This window comes from Belonocnema kinseyi, chromosome 8, assembly GCF_010883055.1.
Source record: "Belonocnema kinseyi isolate 2016_QV_RU_SX_M_011 chromosome 8, B_treatae_v1, whole genome shotgun sequence".
Classification (NCBI taxonomy): domain Eukaryota; kingdom Metazoa; phylum Arthropoda; class Insecta; order Hymenoptera; family Cynipidae; genus Belonocnema; species Belonocnema kinseyi.
The window spans coordinates 41,345,034-41,370,458 of NC_046664.1; the positions used below are offsets into that span (position 1 = coordinate 41,345,034).

The 25,425-nt window shown below is 25.7% G+C and overlaps 1 protein-coding gene across 1 annotated transcript; it reads left to right on the forward strand.

Moving 5' to 3' along the window:
• Window positions 1-8: 8 nt before the first annotated feature.
• On the forward strand, window positions 9-18,905 carry LOC117177759. Its single transcript, XM_033368668.1, has 6 exons — window positions 9-416; window positions 517-609; window positions 6,738-7,071; window positions 10,172-10,359; window positions 12,437-13,392; window positions 18,406-18,905. Exons 1-6 carry the CDS (start codon window positions 364-366, stop codon window positions 18,684-18,686), a joined length of 1,905 nt encoding a protein of 634 aa, XP_033224559.1. The 5' UTR covers window positions 9-363; the 3' UTR covers window positions 18,687-18,905.
• The last annotated feature ends 6,520 nt before the right edge of the window (window positions 18,906-25,425 follow it).

Genomic DNA, 25,425 nt, shown 5'->3' on the forward strand with positions numbered 1-25,425 from the left:
ATGCCAGTTTCACATTTCGTAGTGAAAAAAAACGTTTACTTTGAGGTTAAATTTGTCCATTACTATATTCACCTAAATTCAATGATTGGTTCAAAATAAATTGGAATTTTATATTTTGGAAAGTTTACACAAGTGAACTCTCCCTAAGGTGTAATCATTGTAAATAAATGTTTCTTGTAATTTACTTATTACACGGCATACACTTACGTGCTACACGTGTAATATAACCTAAAAACAAATTTTATACATTGAAACGATTATTTAAATGCATTTAAATCACTGTATAATCGCAATCCATCGTCAATTGAAGAACTAATAATGAAAAAATAAGATATTAAGCATCTATATAAACCATTTGAAAAAATGGCTCTTTCTTTGAAACGGGAAGATTTAAAACATGTACCCTGGTTCTCTTTGTAAGTGAAAAAAAAAACATTAAATCAATATTAGCTCATTAAACTGTGCAGTTCTTATTTAAAATGTCTATTATATTTTATTTTTTAATTTTACAATCAGAGAAGAATGGTACGATGTATACAAACAGATTTACTCAAACGTCCCAGAGGAACAAGAAAAAGGGTATAAAACACTTCTAGTATGGAAGGCAAGGTAAATTAATTGCTTTATTTTTTTCATCAATACTTTTCCAACTCACAAAAAGAAACGATATTTTAGATTCCTTTTTTGCTTCTTGTAACAATGAAAATGAAGGAAATTATCCTTTTTCGTAGGACCTACATTTTCAAAATAATAATCGACGAAGGTTTCAAAATGTTTACGAGTGTTCAAATCATTGTCCACTTTTTCGATTACTATCTTTCTCTAGAGAATTTAGTTCATTTTGTAAATTTATTTATAATCATGAAAAATTAATGTAATAATGTCATGTACTTCCGAGGGATTGACCACTTGAATTTTTTAAAAACATTTGTGAAATCTTATGAAGTAATTGAAATATATTGAATGTTCAAATAATTTAGAATCTGTAAAATCTTTTTGTAATATTTAACATCTTTGGAAAACCTTTTGAAATATTTTGAAATTTGTGAAATGTTTCCGAATTCTGTATGAATCTTTGAAATTAATGTGAAATCTTTGAAAATTTTTTAAATATTTTTAAATCTTAAAAACAAATCTTTCTTTAATCTTTCGATTACTTGTAAAATATTTTGAAATCTTTGAAATCATTGTGAATTTTTATAAATCTGTCTGTAATCTTTAAAACCTTTGGAATGTTTTTGTAATCTTTAAAAACCTTTTTGAACAATTCAAATCTTTGGGAAATACTCTGAAATCTTTGCGAAATATTTTGGAATTTTTGAAATTATTGTAAAATCTGTCTGTAATATTTAAAATCTTTGTAAAACTTTTTGAAAGATTTCAAATATTTTCGAAATATTTTATAATTTTTTTAATCTGCGCAATCTTTTGGAATCTTTGAATATATTGCGAAATCTTTTAATTCCTTAAAAAGTTTTCGGAATCTTTCTATAATCTTTAAACTCTTTGTGAAACATATACATAATTTGGAATCTTTTAAATCTTTGTAAAACCTTTTGAAATCTAAAATTATTTTGAAACCTTTAATGTGAAATCTTTTACTATTTTGAAAATATTTGTGAAATCTTGGAAATCCTCGGAAAAATGTAAAATCTTTGAAATCTTCAAAATCTTTAGAAAACCTTTTGAAATATGTTTAAATCTGTGAAATCTTTTCGAATTCTGCTTGAATCTTTGAAAATTTTTCAATATTTTAAAATCTTATAAATGATTGTGAAGTTTTCTGTAATATTTCGATTCTTTGTGAAATATTTTGAAATCTTTGAAATTATTTTGAAATATTTTCTTGAAACCTTTTACAATTTTGGAAATATTTGTGAAATGTTGTAAATCTGTCTGTAATCTTTAAAATAGTTGTAAAGCCTTTTAAAACAATTCAAATCTTTGGCAAATATTCTGTAATATTTAAAATCTTTGTAAAAAATTTTGAAAGATTTTAAATATTTTTGAAATATTTTGTAATTTTTTTAATCTGCGTAATCTTTTGGAATATTTGAATATATTGTGAAATCTTTTAAATCCTTGTAAGATTTTCGGAATCTTTCTATAATCTTTAAACTCTTTGTGAAACATATACATAATTTGGAATCTTTTAAGTCTTTCTGAAACCTTTTAAAATCTTTCAAATTTATATGAAACCTTTTGAAATATTTCAATTCTTCGTGAATGATTGTGAAATTTTCGAAATTTTTTGTAATCTTTGAAATTATTGTGAAATCTCTCAATTCTTTGTAAATCGTAGAATTCTTTATTTAATCTTTGAAGTCTTCGTGAAATCATTTGAAATATTTTTTAAATCTTTTTATTCTTTCCAACATCTTTAAACATTTTTGAAATTATTGTGAATTCTTTTAAACCTTCGTGCGATTTTATAAGTCTTTGAAATTTTATGAATATTTCTGTGCTCTTTGAAGTCATTGTGAAATCTAATCAATCTTTCTGTAGCGTTTGAAATCTTTGTGAAGTCTTCAAATTATTTGGAACCCGGAAATCTGTGTGAAACCTTTTATTAATTTGGAATATGTAAATAATTTTCAGCCTTTACAGGGTGTCTAGTGATTTTGAAAACCTTGAAAACCTGGATCTTTTGTTTATTACAGAATAAATAAAGATATTTCAAGGCAATTTTTGTTGAGGTGTTCAACTTAGAAGTTATAAAAATTATTAGTTTAAAATTTCGGTGTTAATTCAGTTTCAGAATTAGAATAAGCCATGGCCATACAACGGATTTTTCGAGTGGTTGACCACTCGGTTTTTGAGTGTACAACAGATCAAAGATTTCGAAAAATTGAAACGATTTCAAGAGGTTTAAAACATTTGAGAACATTTCAAAATATTCCAATAATTCAATGTCTTAAACGAATACAAAAGATTTTCCAAACAAAGATTCAAGAAAGTTTTCATAAAAATTTCAAAATATTTCACAAAGATTTTAAGGATTTCAAACCTTCAAAAAAGGCGTGTACACTAGATTAAAAAGTTTTCACAAAAATTTCCCAAAGATTTCGAAAATTTCACAAAGATTTTAAAACTTACAAAAGAGTTTAAATGTTTTAAGAAGGGTATATTAAACCACATTTCTACGATTTCAAAACATTTAAAAGATTTTAAACAATTTCAAAATTTTTTAGAAGATATCAAAAGATTTCGCTAAAATTTGTAATAATTTAATTAACAACAATACGTGAATTTCAAAGATTTCAACAAGGGTGCAGTATACCAGATTTCAAGGATTTCAAACCATTTCAAAGATTTTAAACGATTAAAAAATGTTTGACAAGATTTCAAACTATTACATAAGATTTCTAAAATATTTTAAAGAATTCTTAAGAATTTCAAAACATTTCAAGAATTTCAAAGATTCCAACAAGGGTACAGTACACCAGATTTCAAAGATTTCAAAACATTTGAAAGTTTTTTAATGATTTCAAAAGGTTTCAACAAATTTGAGAAGATTTGAAAAGATTTAAATAATTTCAAACGAACGGAAAAGGTTTCACGAACAAAGTTTTAAGAAACATTTCAAAAATTTTATAAAGATTTAAAAACATTTCACAAAGTTTTCGTAGATTTCAAAGCTTTCAAGAACTTTAAAGATTAACAACATATTATAAAGATCTAAAAACATTTCAAATATTTTAAACGATATCAAAATTTTTTATAAGATTTCAAATATTCCAGTAATTTTAAACGATTACAACGAATTCGATAAAGATTTCACAAATATTTCAAGTATTCCAGTGATTTCAAACGAATACAAAAGACTTAGAGAAGATTTCACAATTTCTTTAAAGAATTCATAAGGATTTCAAAAGAAATTAAAAAGATTTCAAGAATTTCACATTATTTCAAAGATTTTAGGAGATTTCAAAAGGTTTCAACATATTTACGAAGATTTCAAAAGACTTCATTGATTTTAAATAAACACAAAACATTAAAGATAGATTTCACAAAGATTTCAAGAATTTTTAAGATTTTGAAAAATGTCAAAAGATTTCTCAAATATTTCACCGACATTTCAAGATTTCACAACGATTTCAAAGACATTACAAATATTTCAAAATATTCCTAAAGATTTCACAAAGACGATGCATGTTCGCAAAATATTAAGAATTTTTTTATTTACGATTCGGCTTTCTTTAGAAATTTTTGGTCAATAAAAAATGAAATCGCTCATTTTTTACATGTATAACACACGTTTTTTTCATTATTTGATGTAAAAAAACGGAGACCTGGAAAATCTGGATAAGACCTTGAATTTTGTTCCTAAGAATCGCTAGAAATCCTACTTTAAAATCCTTGTGAAACATTTTGAAATCTGTAAAATCTTTGTGAAATATTTCCGAAATATTTGAAATTACTGTGAAATTTACAAATATTTCTTTAATCTTTGAAATATTATGAATATTTCTATAATCTTTTAAATCTTTGAAATCTTCTAAATATTGTGGAATCCTTGAAATCATTGTGAAATCTTATAAACCTTTCTTTAGCGTTTCAAATCTTATGTAAAGTCTTCAAAAAATTTGGTATCTCTGAAATCTGTGTGAAACCTTTACATAATTTTGAATCTCTGTAAATAATTTTCAACCTTTAATATCCCTATAGAACCTTTTGAAATCTTTCAAATCTTTGTGACATATATTTAAATCTTTAAAAATATTTCTGAATTCATTTTAAATCTTTGAAATTATTGTGAAATCTTTGTCAAGTTTTAGAAATCTTTCTGTAATCTTTAATGTTTTTGCGAAACCTTTTGAAATACTTCAAAAATTTGTAAAAGCTTTCCAAAATCTTTTGGAATCTTTGTTATTATTGTGAAAACTTTGAAATCCTTATTAAGTCTTTGAAATCTTTGTGAAACCTGAAAATAATACTGAATCTTTAAAATCATTGTGAATTCTCTATGAAATCTTTCTGTGATATTTGTGACATCTTTGCAAAATCTTTTGGAATGTATGAAATTATTATTAAATCTTTCTGTAATCTTTTATACCTTTCTGAAATCTTAGAAATCTTTCTGTAATCATTAAAATCGTTTTTAAACTTTTTTTGAAATATTTTAAATCTTTATGAAATATTTTGGAATCTTCGAAATCTTTCCGAAATATTGTGGAGTCTGAAAATATTGGGAAATCTTTAAAATCCTTATGCAGTCTTTCTGTAATTTTTTTAATCTTTCAAATCTTCAAATATTTTGGAATCTTTGAAATCTTCAAATATTTTGGAATCTTTGAAATCTTCAAATATTTTGGAATATTTAAAATCTTCAAATATTTTGGAATCTTTAAAATTATTGCAAAATCTTAGAAATCTTTGTGAAATGTTTGAAATCTTCTAAATATTTAGGAATCTTCGTAAAATCTTTTGAAATCTTTCAAATCTTTGTGAATTATTTTGACATCTTTGCAAAATAATTTGACTGTTTGTAAACTACTGTGAAATCTTTGAAACTTTTGTGAAATCTTATAAATCTTTGGGTAATTTTTGAAATCATTTTTCGGAAATATTCCAGTGTCTTTGAAAGATTGTGAAATCTTTGAAATCCTTATGAAGTCTTAGAGATCCTTCTGTAATTTTTAAAATCTTTGAAATCTTCAAATATTTTGGAATCTTTAAATCATTGTAAAATCTTAGAAATATTTCTGTAAAATGTTTGAAACCTTCTAAATATTTAAGAATCTTTATGAAACCCTTTGAAATCTTTGCAAAATCATTTGACTGTTTGTAAATTATTGTGAAATCTTATAAATCTTAATGTCATTTTTGAAATCTTCGTGAAACCTTCAAATAATTCTGAATATTTAAAATCATTGTGAATTCTTTATGAAATCTTTTTGTGATATTTGTGAGATCTTTGCAAAATCTTTTGGAATGGTTGAAATGATTATAAAATCTTTTAAACCTTTCTGAGATCTTAGAAATCTTTCTGTAATCATTTAACTCTTTGTGAAACCCTTTTTGAAATATTTTAAATCTTTATGAAATATTTTGGAATCTTTGAAATCTTTCCGAAATATTGTGGAGTCTTTGAAAATATTGTGAAATTTTTGAAATCCTTATGAAGTCTTAGAGATATTTCTGTAATTTTTTAAATCTTTGAAATCTTCAAATATTTTGGAATCTTTAAAATCATTGTAAAATCTTCATGAAATCTTAGAAATCCTCTTGCAATCTTTGTGAAATGTTTTAAATCTTTGTGAATTATTTTTAAATTTTTGCAAAATCTTTTGGCTTTTTGTAAATTAATCTGAAATCTTTGAAATTTTTGTGAAATCTTATACATCCTTCTATAATATTTGAAATCTTTGTGAAATATTTCATAATCTTGAAATAACACATTACAATGATTGAGTAACAGTAACGAAAAAAGAAGCGTTATTCGTCACTTTACGAAAATTTTCAACATTTAAAATCATTAATACCGACATAAAACGTATTTCTTTTATCGTTTTAGGGAGAATCTACTTTTTTATATAAAATAGAATTTTAGATTTTCAGGAAAAAAACAATATTGCTGTAAGGAATCCCAAAGAGCCTTTAGTTTTAAGTCAAAATTCCACATAACGTATAAAAAAAATCGGCGAGATCAATATGTCTTTGTCAATTTTGTTTAGTCCGGCATACAGTCCCGGTGTTATGGGAAAGGAAAATATAAATAAAAGTCCATTTTTCAGGAATTCAAAGTTACCAGTGGGCGTAGACTGCACATTATCTTTGATACAAGTATCTCTTAGGGACAGGGAATGGAGTGAAAAACTTGATAAGGCTGAGCTACCTATGTATTATGAAAATGACTTATGTATGATGTATTCTCTCTGCATCATGAGGTTTTTAAATCACATTTCGAATATAGGACACACCAAGCAATCGTCTCTATTTCAGATCGCAAAACAAATAAAAATTCCCGAATGGATTGTAAATCTTAGACATGACGCTGCTCACGGTTATGAATTGCCGTCTGTGGGCGTTTTGCGAATCGCCGTTAACATTCTTCTAGCTTGGTTGCATGTAAGTCTAAGATATTCAAAATATATCGCTTTTAGAGACGGCGGAGCCCTAGGGAACACAGGGGACAATTATTCCCCCCTCAGAAATCGCCCAGGGAGGGACAAAGTAATGATTTTCCCCCTTTGAGATCGAATGATAAAATTCATCAGATCGACTGAATTTTTCCAAAAATTTACGTGAAATATTTATGAAATAATTGATGTCTTTGTGAAATCTTCTTAATCTATCCGAAATCTTTACCAAATATTTATAAAATAATAAATAGTCTGTGAAACCTTTTAAATCTATCAGAAATCTTTGCGAAACTTTTTTAATCTTTGTGATATCTTTGGGAAATCATTGCAATATTTCCGAAACCTTTGGAAATATTTGCTAAATATTTCAAATATTTGATCATATTTTTGGAATTATTGAAATCTTTGTAAAATCTTTTAAATCTATGCAAAATCTGTAGGAAATATTTGAAATCTTTGGAAAATCATTGAATTTTTTAAATCATATTTTTAAAATATTTAAAAATGATTTGAAATCTTCATGAAATCATTGTAGTCTTTGAGAAATCTTTCTAAGCTATACGAATTTTTTGCGAAACATTTGAAATCTTTAGAAAATAATTGAAATCTTTGTATAATATCAAAAATAGTTTTTAAATATTTGATAATATTTGTGAAATTTTTTTAATATTTGAAATCTTCGTGTAATCTTTGAAAATCTTCGAAATATTTGTGAAATTATTAAAATCTTTAAGGAATCATTGAAGTCTTTGTGAAATCTTTTTAAACTATCCCATTTTTTCCAAAACATTTGAAATCTTTAGAAAATCATTGAAATCTTTGGGAAATTTTTGTGTAATCTTTGGAGATCTTCGAAATTTTTTTGAAATATTGGTGAAATTATTGAAATCTTTGGGAAATCATTGAAGTCTTTGTAAAATTTGTTTAAACTATCCGAATTTTTTGCGAAAAATTTGAAATCTTTAGAAAATCATTGATATCTTTGTAAAATATCAACAATATTCTTTCAGGGTGGCCGCTGGACCGGGAAATCGGGAAATGACCGGGAATTTTTTGAGACCGGGAAAACCGGGAAATGACAGTGAATTTTTTGTTTCACCAGGATTTTTTTTTAATTTTTGAAAAAATTTTAAAATATTTACTTAAAATAATTTTTCAAATTTAAAAATATTTTTAATTTTCCTAAGAATCTTAAGAAAATGTTTTTATTTTTTTGAAGCCTTTCACAATTCTTGAAAAGAATCTAATTTTTTGTTTAAAGTTTGCGAAAATCTACATTTTGTTTTATATCAGGCTATTATTTCAAGTTTTACATTAAGTTTAAATCTTTTCAAATCTTCTACATGTCTCTTAAAATGACTCAAATTTCGCCTACAAATAATAAATGTTCAATTGTTATTTATATATCCAAATTGTAAAGAAATTTTCTAAAATTTCAACTTTTCAATATTTGATGTTTCTAGCTTAAGATTCCTTAAAATTATAAAATTTTGAAAATTTTAAATTTCACTGATTTTTTTTATTTACATCATTGAAAATGGTAACGTGGGTTTATATTTTTTTATATTGAAAAATGTTAATACCTGCAATTTTATACGCGTAAATTACTGAGCATTTGAATACCAAATTTTATAATTAAAAACTTTTAAATTTTAATTTTAAAAGTTCAAAATTTAACAGTTCCACTTTTAGTGCTTTTATTTAAAGCTCAGTTTTTATTACCTCAACTGAGAAATTTTGTAGCTTTAGTGTTCCATTTTTTTAGTTTCATTGATCGTGAAAAATTTTTGCGAACCGGGAAAAAACGGGGAAATGACCGGGAATTTATTTGTGACATTGTTTAAATATTTGATATATTTGGGAAATATTTGTGTAATCTTTGGAAATCTTCGAAATATTTTTTTAAAATTGGTGAAATTATTGAAATCTTTAGAAAATCATTGGGGTCTTAGTGAAATCTTTTAAAGCTATCTGAATTTTTTTCGAAACATTTGAAATCTTTAGAAAATCATTGAAATCCTTGTAAAATATGTCAAATATTTGGTATTTGTGAAATTGTTCAAATATTTGCAAAATATTTGAAATCTTTGGGAAATCATTGAAATATTTGTTTAATTTTTGGAAATCTTGGAAATATTTTTGAAATATTTGATATTTGTGAAATTCCTTGAATATTTGAGACATATTTGAAATCTTTGTGAAATCTTTCGAAAATCATTGAAATCTCATAAAATATTTTTGAAATATTTGACAATATTTGTGGTATTCTTTGAATCTTTGCGAATTATTTGGGAAATCGAGATCTTTGAGAAATATTTACAATGTTTTTGAAACATTTGAGAAATTATTTAAATATTTGCGTAATCATTTATGCTCGTCTGAAATCTTTTAAATCTATCCAAAATCTTTGTGAAATGTTTGCGAAATATTTAAAATATTTTTGAAATATTTGATCAGATTTGTGAAATTATTGACATCTTTATGAATTCTTCGGGAAATCATTTATGTCTTTATAAAATCTTTTAAATCTATGCCAAATCTTTGCGCAATAGTTGAAACCGTTTATATCTTTGGGAAATCATTTATGTCTTTTTAAAATCTTTCAAATCTATCCAAAATCTTTGCGAAATATTCGAAACCTTTGATGTCTTTGGGAAATTATCGAGATCTTTCTGAATTCTTTGCGAAATATTTCAAATTTTTTTCAAATATTGAACAATATTTGTGAAATTATTGAAGTCGTTGCGAAATCATTGAAATATATCTGCAGTCTTTGAAATTTATCGGAAATTTTTATAAAAATATGGAAGTCTTTATAAAATCTTTGAAATCTATAAAAAATCTTTGCAAAATATTTAAAAACTGTGAAATCTTTGAAAAAACATTGAAATGTATGTGATATCTTTGTCAAATCTTTAAAAAAATTTGCGAAACATTTGAAATATTTTTTAAATATTTGTTTACAATTGTGACATTATTGAAATCTTTGTCGCACCTAGAGAAAAAAGGCACTGCAGCTTCTGATCGCTTTTATGTTGTTATTATTATAATCGAATTGACGTATCATTAAATTAACTAACTTATAGGATGAATACTGGACAGCTGAAATAAAAAATATGATAGATTACTACGATAAAGAAGTAAACAGAGTAGAAACAACAGAATCTGAAGAAGTACAAGCTCTTGAAGATTTAATTGAACTTTGGACGGCTGCTGGATTATATATTCATGCTAAATACACTTTGGTCTCAAAAGTTCCTGATCTTAAGTTACAGTAAGTTTTCTGATTGCAAGCTTCACAGCCTGTCCCATATTTTTCTTAAAGGTCACCTATTTAGAGAATTTTCAATAAGTATTCTCTAATTTCTATAAAATTCCCCAAAAATTCCCGTATTTATTTCGAAAAATCTTTGGAATATTAGTAAAATCTCTTGAAATCCTTGAAAATTTGGTTTCTATTTCAAAATGTATTTTCAAAACTTCAATAATAATTTATTATTGACGAGTAAAAATAATAATACCATCAGAATGTTACCCAAACTAAATATTTTTGATAAAAAGTCGTAATTTTAAGAATATTTAAATATCTGAAATCCTTGAAAATCTAATCAAATTTCTTGAAGTTTCTATCCATCCCTTAAAATATTGAACATTGTTTTTATTTTCACATATTTTCGAAATGTTGATTTATAAGTTTCTATTCAAAAATGTATTTGTGTAGCTTTAACCATGATTTCTTATTGATAATTAAAAACGATTTATTCTCAGAATTGCTAAAGTATTAATTGAATAGTAATTTTTTGCTAAAACTGCAAAATACCGTAATAATAATAAAGAAACTAAATATTTTAGAAAGCAGATTTTAATTTTAGGACCTTGAAGTTCTGATGTAATTTTTATATAGAAAAAGAAATTGTCATTTAAAATTTATTATTTATAAATAAAAACAATTTATTCTCAGATTTATTAAATTATTAATTGAATACGATTTTTTTTAGTGGATCAACAAATTATATTTTTTTTAATTGAAATAGGATAACACCATTATAATATTAAATAAACTAAATATTTTAAAAAATCAATCGTAATTTTACGAATTTTAAGTTTTAATATAGTTCTTTTTTTGATATATAAAAAAAGAAATTGTATTTAAATAATTGAAATCTTTGGAAATCTATATACATCCCTTGATATCTTTTGAAATCTTGTACATTTTTATTATTTTCAAATATTTTTGAAATTTTAGAAATATTAACCTAATTTTAAGAATTTTAAGTTCTAATATAGTTTTTTTTTCGCCTAAAAATATAAATGGTCTTTAAATAACTGAAATATTTAAACTCCTTGGGCATCTATTCAAATTTCTTGAAATCTCTATACATCCCTTGAAATATTTTACATTTTATTATTTTCAAATATTTTCGAAACCTTCAATCTATTCATATATTGACTTTCCTGAAATTATAAGTTTTTATTTAAAAATGTATTTTGATAGCTTCAATTAGAATTTATTATTGACAAGTAAAAACGATTTATTCTCAGATTTATTAAATTATCTATTTAATAGTCATTTTTTCCTGAGGATTATCAAATCCTTTTTTGTAAATTAAAACTAATAAATATGATAATAATAAACCAACTATTTTAAAATTCAAGCATAGTTTTAATTTTTTTAATAAAAATATAAATTTTATTTAAATATCTGCGAAATCTGTGAAACTCCTGGAAGTCTTTTAGAACCTTTTCAAATTTGTTGAAATCTGTTTTACATTCTTATTATTTTTAAATATTTCCAAATGTTGAATCTATACATATATTCACGTTTTGAAATTTCCAAGTTTCTATTTAAAAATTTATTTCAATAGCTTCAATCAAAATATATTATTGGTATGTAAAAACGGTTTATTCTCGATTTATTAAATTACGAATGGAATATGAATTTTTGCCATTAGATTAAAGAATAATTTCTTATGAATTTAAGCTAAAAAATATAATAATGAGCAAAGTAAATATTTTAGAAAACAAATCATAATTTTAAGATCAATTTATAATATAGTTTTTATGTTCAAATCTCACGTGTTCTCATAAGGTCAGCTCCTGAAAAAGTCTACAAAATAAAAAAGCAAAATCAGGAATTTTATCATTGTATTTGAACTCGACTTTTCTTACAAATATGTGTATTTATTGTAATCCATAAACTTTCTGAATTTAAAAAGTCCCCCATTTTTCAATCTCAAGTCCCGTATTTTGTCTAAAATATAATTTAGGATCTCCGTGAATCCTGTGATTAATTAAATTGTAACGAGCTTTTGTCTATTTAATGAACTTATTTCAAATAAACTTTATTTTAGGAAAACTCTGATGGATTTACGTTCATTTGCAATAAAACAATCACAGCAAAATAATACAGCTCTCATAAATCAAGAGGTAGAGTCGATAACCGAGAATTTAAAAAACAACGAAGAGTACAGATTAAGTACTGCGCAAAGCATCCTATTATCTGAAATATCTAAATGTCTCAGTAAAAATAAATTCCTCCTAAATAACGCTCAAACATTTTGCTCTATTCTATCCAACAACGAAGTTTTTCTGCCAAACTCAGATTTTTTACGCATATTCCGAGAAGAAAATTCTGGAAAGAATAAAGTGGAAAGTCTTCCCTTAAATTTTATCAAATTTTGGGAATGTTTTATTGCTTTGTTACAAGAAAAGAAGCTGCTGGAACCATTGTTTGGACAATTGTTGAAACTGATTAATAATGATAAGGAAAATAATCAAAAAAGGCGTGTAGCATCTTTATGGATTTGTACTATTGGTAACGCTTTGATTAAACACAAAATCGCTCAGCAAGTTGCTCTGAATTTAAGCCAGACCTTGGATTGCAAAAAGCAGAAATTATCTTCGAAACTTTTTTCGCTTAAAGTTCGAGATAAGGTGGAAAGCAGATACCCAGAGCTAAAATCGCCATGGCTGAATTGGTCAGTGGATGTTCCTAGTTGCTTAACTGATATGAGGATGGTGCAAAAACTTTTATTAAATCCAAATCAATATTTAGTTGGATTTATTTCCTCCCTGTTGGATCTTCTCCCAGTTAGTAAAAATTCAAATTTCAAAGAAAACTTGCTGTCTCTCGTGAATATCCAGGTTATGGGGCAAGTGGAAACATATATTTCACTGGAAGATAATCCAGTGCATACTGTGAAAGATCTTGATGAATTTAACTTGAAGCAGAAAGAAGGAAATAAGTTGAAGAGTGTGAACTTACACGATAAAAGAATTCGGAACATAAATTGGCAATTAGCATCAGGTAAGCCGTGTTTGCAAATTAATCTAATAAAAATTAAATGCATTTTTAAAAATATTTTTAAGCTTTGCTGATTTCATAACTAACAATAGTATACGCACGATGCAGCTAGCGAGAAACATTGCATTGCTAGGCCTTAATGGGCATACTGGGTATTAAAGACCCAGCTACTTATTTGCGCTTCAAGAAAACGTACCAAATTCAATAAAATGAAACATATGGCGCCAGATCAACAAATTACATGAAAACCTATTTTTCTATGTCATTTTCACATCATTTTGATTTTTATAATTTTTATACGCAGTTTATGATCAATAAAATCGTTTAATCACGCAAAGTACGGTGTTTCATTTTTCATTAAATTGAAGCTTTTATTTTTTAGAATAAATACCTTTTTTGGAACGAACACTATAAGACTAATTTTATTTTTTAAGCGCCGTATCTCGGAAGTATTCAAGTAAAATTTAAAGTAAAAATATCGAAAACTTAAAAAAGTTATGAATTTTAGAGTGAAAGAAGTATTTTTTTAAATTTTTTATCTAAAAAGGATTTTTTTTAACTACTTTACATTTCAAAAACTATTAGCAAACCTTTTGTTCTTAAACTAGATAGATTCAATATCATTAATTGACTTTCTTGCAAAAAAATATCCAATACCGTCGGCACAGCACAAGTTTGAATACCCTTGGGTATCAATCACCCAGTATGCTTTTTATGTAATTTTACGGAAGTGTGCCCTTTAAGGGCTAATTAATAATATGCGTTAGAGGTATGCAGTCGTTTATTTGAATTTTTAATATAAATTTAGACACGCTTGGAACATTGGATTTTCCAAAATAGATAAAATTTTAATATGCATTAAACAGGCTTGATTTCCCTTGATTATTGCAATTTTGAAAATCAAAATAATTTCTTTCTGTTTGGTTAAGAAGTGGATCCAAAAGTTAACTCTTGAAGTGCGTTGTGGGTGTCTGAGACCCCCAGAAATTTGCAAACTCTTATAAACCATACTTAATTCGAAAAATCGAGCAAGTGTCACCATCTAGCTTTAGTTGGAACCACTAACTGTAAGTCAAGTCGTTTAGCATTCTGCGTCAAGCGTCAATCTGCTAGCAGCAGTTGCTGAAAGTGGAGGTAAAAAAATCGTGGAGTGCAAATAAATATCTTATTTGAAAGCACCCATGTTGTAATTTTCAGGTTAAAATAATTAAAATTGCATGAGTTATGAATTTTTAAGTAAAAACCCCATTTTATCACCTTTTTTTAAAGAATTTTTTAAACACACTTAAAATAAATCAATGGCTATAAAATCAACTCTACCTTATAAAAGATACCTTAACTTATATCGGATTTTATTGTGACAAAATGTTCAATAGGGGTTAAACAATACATGATTATATACGTTGGAGTGTTGAACACCCACGATGCACTTTACCGTGATGTTTACCATATATACACTTTGAGGGTTAAGTCGAATCTTCGAAATTCAACTTATTCGAATAAATCAAATTTTAAAGATTCGATTTGACTTTTGGATTCATTTTTTTTACGAAAAGCAAAAAAAGTTAGTTTGATTTAAAAATGGTAAAAGCTCAAAGAAATAAAACCGGTTTGATATAAATTTAAATTTTTCCTATTTCGAAGTATCCAATTTTCCAAGTGTGTATAAATTTTTATTAAAAATTAGAATAAACGACTGCACACTTCTAATATATATACCAATATAAAACAAGATTACTATGATTTCAATTTTAAACCGTACAGATTAATTTAAAAAAAAAAGTAGTTTGAGAGGCATGGTTTTATTTTTCAGGCAGCTTTTTTTTCACAGATTAATGTGGAAAGGGTTTTAGTTAATTGGGAAGCTACATCGAAAGTATTCAGTTTCTGTTCATTTTTCTGTCTCTTTAATTTTTTGGACTGCTTTTTAAACTTGAAAATCTTTTGGAATTCTTTGAACTTCCTTGAAATATTCTGGTTTCCTTTAAATTCCGCGATTTATCTAAATTCTCTGAATTTCTTTGAATTCTTGGAATTCCCTGAATTTCAAGGACCTCAAAATAATGCAGAGAATTCAGGCGAATTTAGCTGAATTGAAGGAATTTAAAAAAAAAACGGAATATTTTAAAGTATTCACAAGATTAAGAGAATTGAAGGAATTTAAAGAATTTAGAATATTTAAGGAATTAATAATGTTCAAGGATTTCGGAGAATTCTAGTAATTCAGACACATCCGAATATTCAATTAAATCAGGGTATTCAAGGATTACAGGGAATTCTGGGAATTTCAGAGCGTTTAGTGAATTTAAAAAAATTGGTAGAATTCAGAATATTTCAGGAGTACAGAAGAAATATGGGTATTTAGATAATTAAAGGAATTTCAGAGTATTTTAAAAATTCAGAAAATTTAGAATATTCCATGTTTATCAGAAAATTACGATAATTCAAGGAATTCAGAATATGTAAGGATTTCATTTAGAATATTTAAAGAAATCAGAGAATTATCTTCTTTAATTATGATGTCATTCAGTTTATAATGCGTAATTCGAAAATCCGTTACCTAACAACATTTTTCATTTTATATTTTTATTTTTATGCGTACATTTTTAATTTAGAGAATTTTTAAATTAAGTCTTAGAATAATTCAACAATTAAAAATTAAAATCGTTTGAAGTTAAAAATTTTGGATAAAAAACATTCTTAATCAATCGACATTAATTGATTTGTTAAGATAATTATAAATCTGATCAAAATTGAAGAATTTACAGAGCTCAACGATAAAAATCAAACTTATTCAATTGAAAAGCCTTAGTCGTAAAAAAATGTAAATAATTTTAAACGGAATTGTTTGAAATATAAAGCCTTGAATCGTAAAAATGTCAAGGAGCTTTCAAACTTAGAACGTTATGATTTTAATTGTTTCATTTAGAAAATGATTAATTTGTAAGTGAAATTGTTCAATTTTGATGTATAAAGAACAATTGAACACTCATTATTTGTAGAACAATTCGAGTAATTTTTTAGAGATATTTAGAGGCTTTGAAAAGATTCATAATTGATTTAAAACTTGCAATGATTAAAAATAATTTAAACAAAAGCTGTGTTCCGACCAAATCCGGCCATTCATATCGCACATCCGGCGCAAACAGACATGGCCTAATTTGAAAGAAAATGTACATTTTTGAAGATTTTGAACAACAAATTTATAAGCTTTTCAAAAATTGTGAAATGCTTTAAAAGAATAAAAACATTTTTTTAAGATTGCTAGAAAAATTGAAAATTAATTTTTATATTGAAAAATTATTTGAAATTCGAATCATTTTAAAAAATATTAAAAATTTAAAAAATTATTTTTTTAAATTTAAAATTCGACTATTTGTCTTTTTGGGTGAGACTATTCATCTTTGTAGGCTGAAAATGCAACTATTTAGTTAAAAATTCAACTATTTTGTTGGAAATTGAATTACATTGCTAGGAAAATTAATTTTTTTCATTTTGAAAAATCGGTTGGAATTCAAATCATTTTAAAAGATATTTAGAAGTTATGAACAACTTTTAATAATAATTTTACATTTGAAAAAGATTGAAAAACCACATAGATTTTTCAAGAATAAAATAAAATTTTGAAGCTTTTTAAGGGTATCTAAACGATTTGAAATTAAAATAATTCAACTTCTAACGTAAAAATTGTTCAGTTTAAAAAAAATGTAATCGTTCAAGTTTTAATGTTCTGGATTAAAATTGTTTAAAATACTGTAACTTTAGAAAAGTTTAATTTATTGATTGATTCTTTATTTTAGAGCATTGAAAATGATAACATGGATTTATATTTTTGGAAAAAAATCTGAATCTATGAATTCTACAATTTATAAAAGTTAAAAATTCTAAGTTCTTTAGTTTAAATGGATTTATTTTTAAATTGTTCAATTAAATGTGATAGTACTTTACATTTTATTAGTGTAGGTTATAAACCATTTAAATGCATCACTTTTGAATTAAAGAAATTTTAAACTTCTTCAAAATTTAAGAGTTCCACCTTCATTGATTTAATTTCCAGAGCAATTTCATTAATTCATATGGAAAAATGTTTAGTTTTATTAGTTCGAATTTTTTAATTTAATTGACCGTGAGAAATGTTTGTGAACCAGGAAAAACTGCGAATTTTTTTCTTCGGTGAAAATGGCCACCCTGAAATTTTCAAGAAAATTCGGAGATATTCAGGAATTCAGAAAATTTTAGGAATTCAGAAAAATCAAAAATTGCACAGAATTCAAGGACTACAGCGGATTCTGGGATTTCAGGGAATTTAAAGAAATGAAGTTTTGAATGCTGTGAATTTTTAATTTCAAACGCTCTAAATTGGAAAATGGTCCGTTTTTAAGATGTTAAATTATTTCAGTCGAAATAATTGACTTTTGAAAGTTTAAAGCTGAAATCTAATCAAGAAGATAACAACTTTTTAAATTTATAGTTTAAAAATATTTCAATCATAAAACTTTTATAATGTTTGAAATCATTTAACTTTTTTACATAATAAACTAAGAAGTGACCCATTTTTATTATAAGTTTAGAGGCTTCTTCCTTATTCCAAGTATTTCAAGTAATGAAAAAATGAAAAACTTGTTAAATGAAAAAGAAAATTAAAGAAGCATTTCAAAAATGTTAGTATCAATTAATTTAATTTTTTTACAATTTCGAAAATTAAAAATGAATCCTAAAGAATTTCATATGTTTTAAATTGAACATTATTTTCTTTAACACTCAGATGTTTTTAAGCTTTAATGAATAATAAAATGAATTAATTAGAAAAAAAAACAGGAACAAAAAAACATCTTCGTGAACCAAATTGATTTGCGTATATTATAACTGATTATAAAAACGTGAAATGACATCTACATTACAGCTTTCGGAATTTTTTAATTAACGGTATTAGTAAACAAACACCTATTTCTTGGAAAAAAAAACGATTAAAAATTTACGAATGTGTATAAACCAATATTTATTCGTTGTTCACAGAAAATGAAAACTGGGGGAACTGTCCATTTGGTTTGCTTCCATGGCAAGTGGATCGTGAAGAAAGTGTGAAACCATTAATTATATCGCCTACAAGCATTTGTACAGCAAACTTTTTAACACAAATTATACCTGGAATAATAGATCCGGAAAATCTCAGGATGCGGAGCGAAATTAATTGGAATACAGTCCTAAGATCAAAAAAACTTAAAAGCAAGAAGCGAAAGGGACATAGCGATATTCTTATAGATCGTGCCATAAAAGTTATTAAACAACAATTGTAGATATATTTTTTTAATTCACAACTTAATTTGGTACACTTGCAGCTATTGACAAATAAAGCTTGCATTGTAAAAAATTCAATGCCAAATGTAAGAAATAGTACTTAAATTCCTGTATGTACGGTTTCTTTAGGAATAATTTCATTCTTCATCTGTTTTATTGCTTCATTTCTGAAACAGTAAATATTTTTATCTTTTTATCTTTTTATCTTTAAGCTATCGACAATTAAAATATAAAGAGACATCCATCATGTTTTAAATATTTAAAAACTATTTAAAATTAATAAATGATTTTCTGTTATACAAGAACCTCCACAATTTTTTTATCTATTTTTATTGTAAACACTTTCTAAACCATTTAAAATAAGTACAAAAATTATTTTTCGTATTATGTAAGGATATGACCAGTGCAAGAATTTTAACTTTGAAAATTATTAAGGTTTTCTGTGATGCGCTATGTAATTTTTTTCTCAAAATTTCATGAAATCATCTAATTTATAAAGTTCATATTTTCAAACATAAAAAGTGTTGTATAAACTCTTTAATTTTAAATACAATTTTTAACACTTCAATTATTAACATGATTGAAATTTTTCATCCTCGATGAAACTTTTTACAGCCGAATATTGCTAATTTTGTAAAGAAGAAAAAATAAAATATTTTTCAAGACTTGAAACTGTTGAAAACTGAACATTTCAAACTGAATAATTGAAAATTTTAAAATGTTGAAAACCTAGCATTTCAGCCTGAATCAATAAAAATGGCAAGTGATTAGATAGTAAAGTTTTTTCTACTAAAAACTTGAACCACTAAAAAAACATAAGCGCAATGTGCAGACGATTATTATGAATTTTTAGCTCACGAAATTTTTAAATTAAAATATCTAAATATAAACTTACTATAGCCTTTTTGTATTTATCAGTATCTATTTTCTAAAAAATAGAAAATCTTCTTTAAAACTTAATGATTTTTGTTGATAAAAAGCGATTTCCGGTCAAAAATTTAAAAAAAAAAGCAAATTAACTACCTAACTGTTCAAAAATTGCAAATATCTTGTTCGAACTAGAATGATTTAAGATTTAAAATACCAACCTTTAGAGTAAAATACTAATATAAACTGAAATTGTTGAAAATTGTGAATTTTCTTTGCCCAAATTATGGTTAAATCGCCAACGTAACCTAAATTTGTTCAAAAACTAAGAACCTTTGAATTTTAATTATTTGTACTTAAAAACTAAATTTTCTATAAAAAAGATTAAAATAGCCTGGAACTGTTCAAAAATTACAAATATTATTTGAACTATATTTTTTGTTGTTTTAAAATGCCAATTTTTGGTGCAAAACGCTAAGCTAAAATTAAATTTAAATTTTGGTTACGCGTAACCTAAAATATTCAAAAATGATGAATCTTTATAACATGACGAAGTGGCTCGTCGTCTCAAATTTTAGGGACGAATATTCTTCCCTTTTCCAACTCCCTTAATTTTTAGGGATAATTAGACACAGCCAAACCCTAATGATTTTTGTTTGAAAGCGATAAACGTCAAGAAACGCTAATAAACCTGAAATACGTAAATTGAAGACAATTTTTCAACTTTGAAATCCGATCAGTTTTTATTAGAAATAATCCAATCTTGATGGTGATTTTTGTTTAAAAATACCAATATTTTTTTTTTTTTTATATAAACAATTTCATGTAAAAAACGTTAACATAACCTAAAATTGTTCAGAAGTTGTGAATTATCTTTGAAATCTAATTTTGATACAATTTTAAATACGAATTTTCGAAGAAATACATTAGCATAATGCAAAATTCTCAAGATTTTAAATCTTGTTTGAGGAGAAACAAAAGAACATAACCTAAATTGTTGAAATAGTATTTGAAATCTATTAATTTTTCATTAAAAATACTAATAATATAAAAATAAAAATGTGGTTCATAATTGTAAATTGTTTAAGAAATTTAACGATTTTTGATTAAAATAGCCAATTCAATGTGCTTCAAAATTTTAAACCTTTAAAATCTGTATCGCAACTTGCTAGCTTAACCTACAACTGCACAAATAAATGTTATCTTTTTTATATTTAATTTTTTGATCAAAATAACGATTTCTCGTGAAAAATGATAACATAGCCTAAAATTGTTGATGAGTTGTGAACATTCTTTGAAATATAATTTAAAAAAAATTAAAAATACCAATTTCCGGGGAAAAACAATAACATAATCCAAAATTGTTAAAATACTCTAAATCTTGTTAACATTATGTTTAAAAATATTAATTTTCTATGTAAAACGCCAACGTAACTTAAAAAAGTTAAACAATTATTAATCTTCTTTGAAATATAACTTTTAATCAAAATGTTTATTTCCAACCAAAAACACTAACAGAATCTGCAATTTTTCAATTTTATAAATTCTATTATTTTAAGGCCGTAGCTACGAGTACCGGAGTTTCGGTACAAATAGCCAGATGTTTACGGTGCATGTGGACACTTCCTATTTCAAATAAAAATCATTTGCTTTAAATATAATTTTTGTATTAAAATACCAATTTCAGGTGCAGCATCCCAACATAACCTAAAATTGTAGCAAAATTGTAAATATTCTTTAAAATCTAATAATTTTTTATTAAAAATACTAATAAAAAAAACTAACTTAAATAAAATTATTTAGAATTGCAAATCTTCAAAATCTAATGATTTTTGTTTAAAATAACAAATTTCATATGAAAAACATTATAACCTGAAACTATTCAAAATTGGTCAATCTTTTTTTAAATTTATATTAAAAACCGCTAGCTTAACCTAAATTGCACAACCCTTTTTTTAACTTTTTTTTCAATCTAATATTTTTCTTCCCTAAAAATGACGCCTTCGGCTGCAAAAGAGCAACATAACTAAAAAAAAGGTTCAAAAGTTGTGAATCTTCTATGAAATCTATTTAAAATAAAATTAAAAATACGAATTTTCCGACAAAAAACATTAACATAATGCAAAATTGTTAAAAGACTCTTTTTGAAGTTATAATGATTTTTGTTTGAAAATACCAATTGTCGATGTAAAACGCATAAGGTTTCATATGATTATTCTTATTAAAATTTGTAGATTTAACTTTCAACATTTCAAATTAAAGGTCATTTAAGCAAAAACCGTTTTTTAACTTTTTTTTAATCTAATATTTAAAAAAAAAATTAAAAATGACGTTTTCTGCTGCAAAATACCAACATAGCCAAAAAATGTTAAAAAGTAGTGAATCTTCTGTGAAATATACTTAAAACAAAATTAAAAATACGAATTTTCCGACAAAAAAACATTGACATAATGAAAAATTGGTTAAAGATTGGTATTGTTGAAATTATGATTTTTGTTTGAAAATACCAATTGTCGATGTAAAACACGCCATATAAGCGTAACCTTAAAAATTCGGAACCTTAAATGAGAAGCACTAAGAAACGTTTCTTTGGTCCTAAATTTGTATACTTATGAAGAAAGCAAACAAAAATTTATTAAAACAAAAAAACTTTTTTGTAATTTTTAAAATTGAGGATCAGACAAGCTTCTTATTTCAATTTCCCAAACTTTAAACTCGATATCGCGTTTCGTGTGAACTTAAATTGGATTTGGTAAAAATATTTTAAAAAATGAGGTGTCGCTCACATGGTCTTAAGATATAAAACAACTTTAGGTAATGGAGAGCAAATCAGGTTTTCAACAACGATTGCGAGATTTTGGAGACACATCATTACACCACTTTTTTCATAGGTTCCCGGTAAAAAAAATTCCTTTTTATTTCCCAACTTTTCCCGAAGTACAAAAGAAGAAATCAGTGTAATCTGCCGAATAATAATAATAATAATAGTGGATATCAGGATATGATAATTTAATAATTCGTTAGCCCCTCAATATTCCATATGAGTAATATCATCGTATTAATTTATTTAACTGATATTTTTGTTTAAATTATCTTTACACACGAATCAGAACTTTAAAAAAGATCATTCTCAATTACATCAACGTCGTTACCACCACCGTTACCGTTAATTCTTTGATCAGTAACAATGATAATCACAATGATGGGCAATACTTCCTAATCATGATATATTAATTCACCTCATTCATCAGCTCAGCTCAATGCAAGACATTCGCTCCCTATATATTTGTTCTCGATTGTGATAATGTCAATAATGATAGTAATAATTAATAATCGTAATTGGTAATTAATATTACGTGTACGTATGTATATATGTATATAATATGTATTATTTATACTTTTATGTTATATTATGTATTTTATTATTATATAACACATTCTTTTGTACAAGTAAATCAAGTAGGAATAAGTACAACTTGGTAGCAAAGAGAGATAGAATTATTTCTTTTATATTTGTCGTAGTGAGAAGAAAGAGATATATACCTTAATTCATTCACTTTTGTATAATATTTTCTTTTATTTATGTTATTTTTATTAATTTCATTATGTTTCTGACCGCAATGTCACGCTGCGTTCGGCTCTTAAAAGTGGCCAGTTGCCTTATACATAGGTACCTTCTGTCACGCAACGCGCAACACTAAAAGCCGACGCGATTCCTAGAGAAGAGGTAGAAAAAACAGCGAAAACGACGATAAATTCCCGAGATGCAACACGGGACGAATTTTATTATATATATATATTTATATGTATATATTTATAATTATTAAAATTCGGGAGAACCCTCGAATCGGTTTACTTTTAAAACATACGAGACGACTATACATATATCAGAAAGTCAGTTGTAAAGTGATAGAGAAAATGTGACCCAACAGACATCTCGAAAAAACGATTACTAGAGAAAAAAAGATTATGATACTTTATTTTTAATGGCAATTTCTTGGTCTCTCAGACACAATTTTGACCGCCATTCATCACAATAAGAAATCAATTAATATAAGCTTGTTTAATTTTACTTTTATTCTATTTTTTTTTAAAGATGACATACAATAAGCACGAAAAAGTCGGGCTTTGAGATCTCGCAAATAATAAATATTCCCCTGAATAATTGATGAAACGCAAAATTGTTTTCATCAATTTTTCGGGAAAAGTATTTAGTCTCAGTTTCTCAATCACCTTCGTGGTTATTTCCAAAAACTCGAAGCATTCTCCATGTCTGTTCCAACTTGGCTAAAAACGTATTTATTGAAGACGACGTGAAAATGAAGATGAAATGAAGTTAATAGAAATTGTGTTTAAGAAAATATTATCCAATTTTGCGTACAACGTGTTGAAAATTTCATCGGAATTATTTCTAATCGTAGTTCAATCTCCTCGTCTTGACTTAAAGATAACCGATCACTTTCAAGAAGAAATATTTATCATGAAAGTTTTATCATCTCGTTTGTTTTTCCTCCATCAGTCGTTAATTTTCCGCCAGAATTACGGTTGGTTGGAGCAAGGGTCGACACCGCGTTTAAGGGAGTTGACACGTCATGGCTTATCGACATCTATTAATTTATAAGAGTGTCATTTCATAGTGGACTGAAACTCAATTGATTGCTGAATCCTTCATAACATTGTGTTTTTTTTTTTTTTTTTTTTGGTACTTTTCTCCAAGTAACCGAGGATTCAGTAATCACTTCCACGACAATCGAGTTTTCATAAATCTCAATTTCGGGAAGGAGTGCCACACTTTTTTGAAAATGCTCTATTACGTATAGTTTATTCTCTTTATTTTTTTAAATAGTGGAATCGAGAGGGTGGAATGCCATACCAGACAAAATTTTCGAGAATGTCGGTATGGAACTCGTCATATAGATAATATAATATTCGCCGTCCCTGAAATGTTAAATACTTTGAAATTGAGATATCGAGATAATTTCACTGTTTCTTGAGATTCTTCAATATAGCTATCGTCCAGCGCGCCGCCTTATGCGGACTTTATATGGTTAAAACTTTTTTTCGCCAAAAGAACTGCATAGTATATTAAACCTTCAATATTTCATATTTGGTTGATTATAAATAGCTGTGAAAGCTTTAAAATACTATAAATTGTTCAACAAAATCGAATCAAAAATATTATTTTGATAAAAATAAACTTTTTTCGATAATTGTACTGTTCTTTAAGAACGAAATTTGTAACTTAGATATTTCTAGCGTATCTACGAAAAATTTCAAAAATTTAATCTATTTAAACTCAAGCAGGTTGGCCGCTAAAATGCAAGCTAAAAATTCTAATTCAGTTTGAAACACTTCAATTTTAAACAGCTTCCTTTTCAACAGATCATCTGAAATTCTCCAATTTGAAATTATTTAAAAATTGAAAACAATTGATGAAACTTCAATTGGAAATATTAAAATGGAATCGTAAAAATATTTAAAGTTGTTCAAATTCAAAAACTCGAAATTTTTTTTTTCATGTTAAATATAGTCAAATTGTGATTTATACTTTTCGAAGTTCACGAATTTCGGCTACAAAACTGATAATTTAGAAAATGGGACAATTGAAATTTTAATGATAAAACCATCAAATTTAGCACTCACATTCACAATTATTTGAAAAAAAGTCCAAATAATTGCATTCACAATTAATTGAAAAATTTCAATTTTGAACAATTTCACACCACACAATTTAGAAAACTTCAATTTTAAATAGTTTCCTTTTCGAATACATTATTTAAAATTCTCAAATTTGGAATTATTTTTAAATTGAAAATAATGTATGAAACTTCAATTGAAAATATTAAAATTAAATCGTAACAGTTTTAAAGT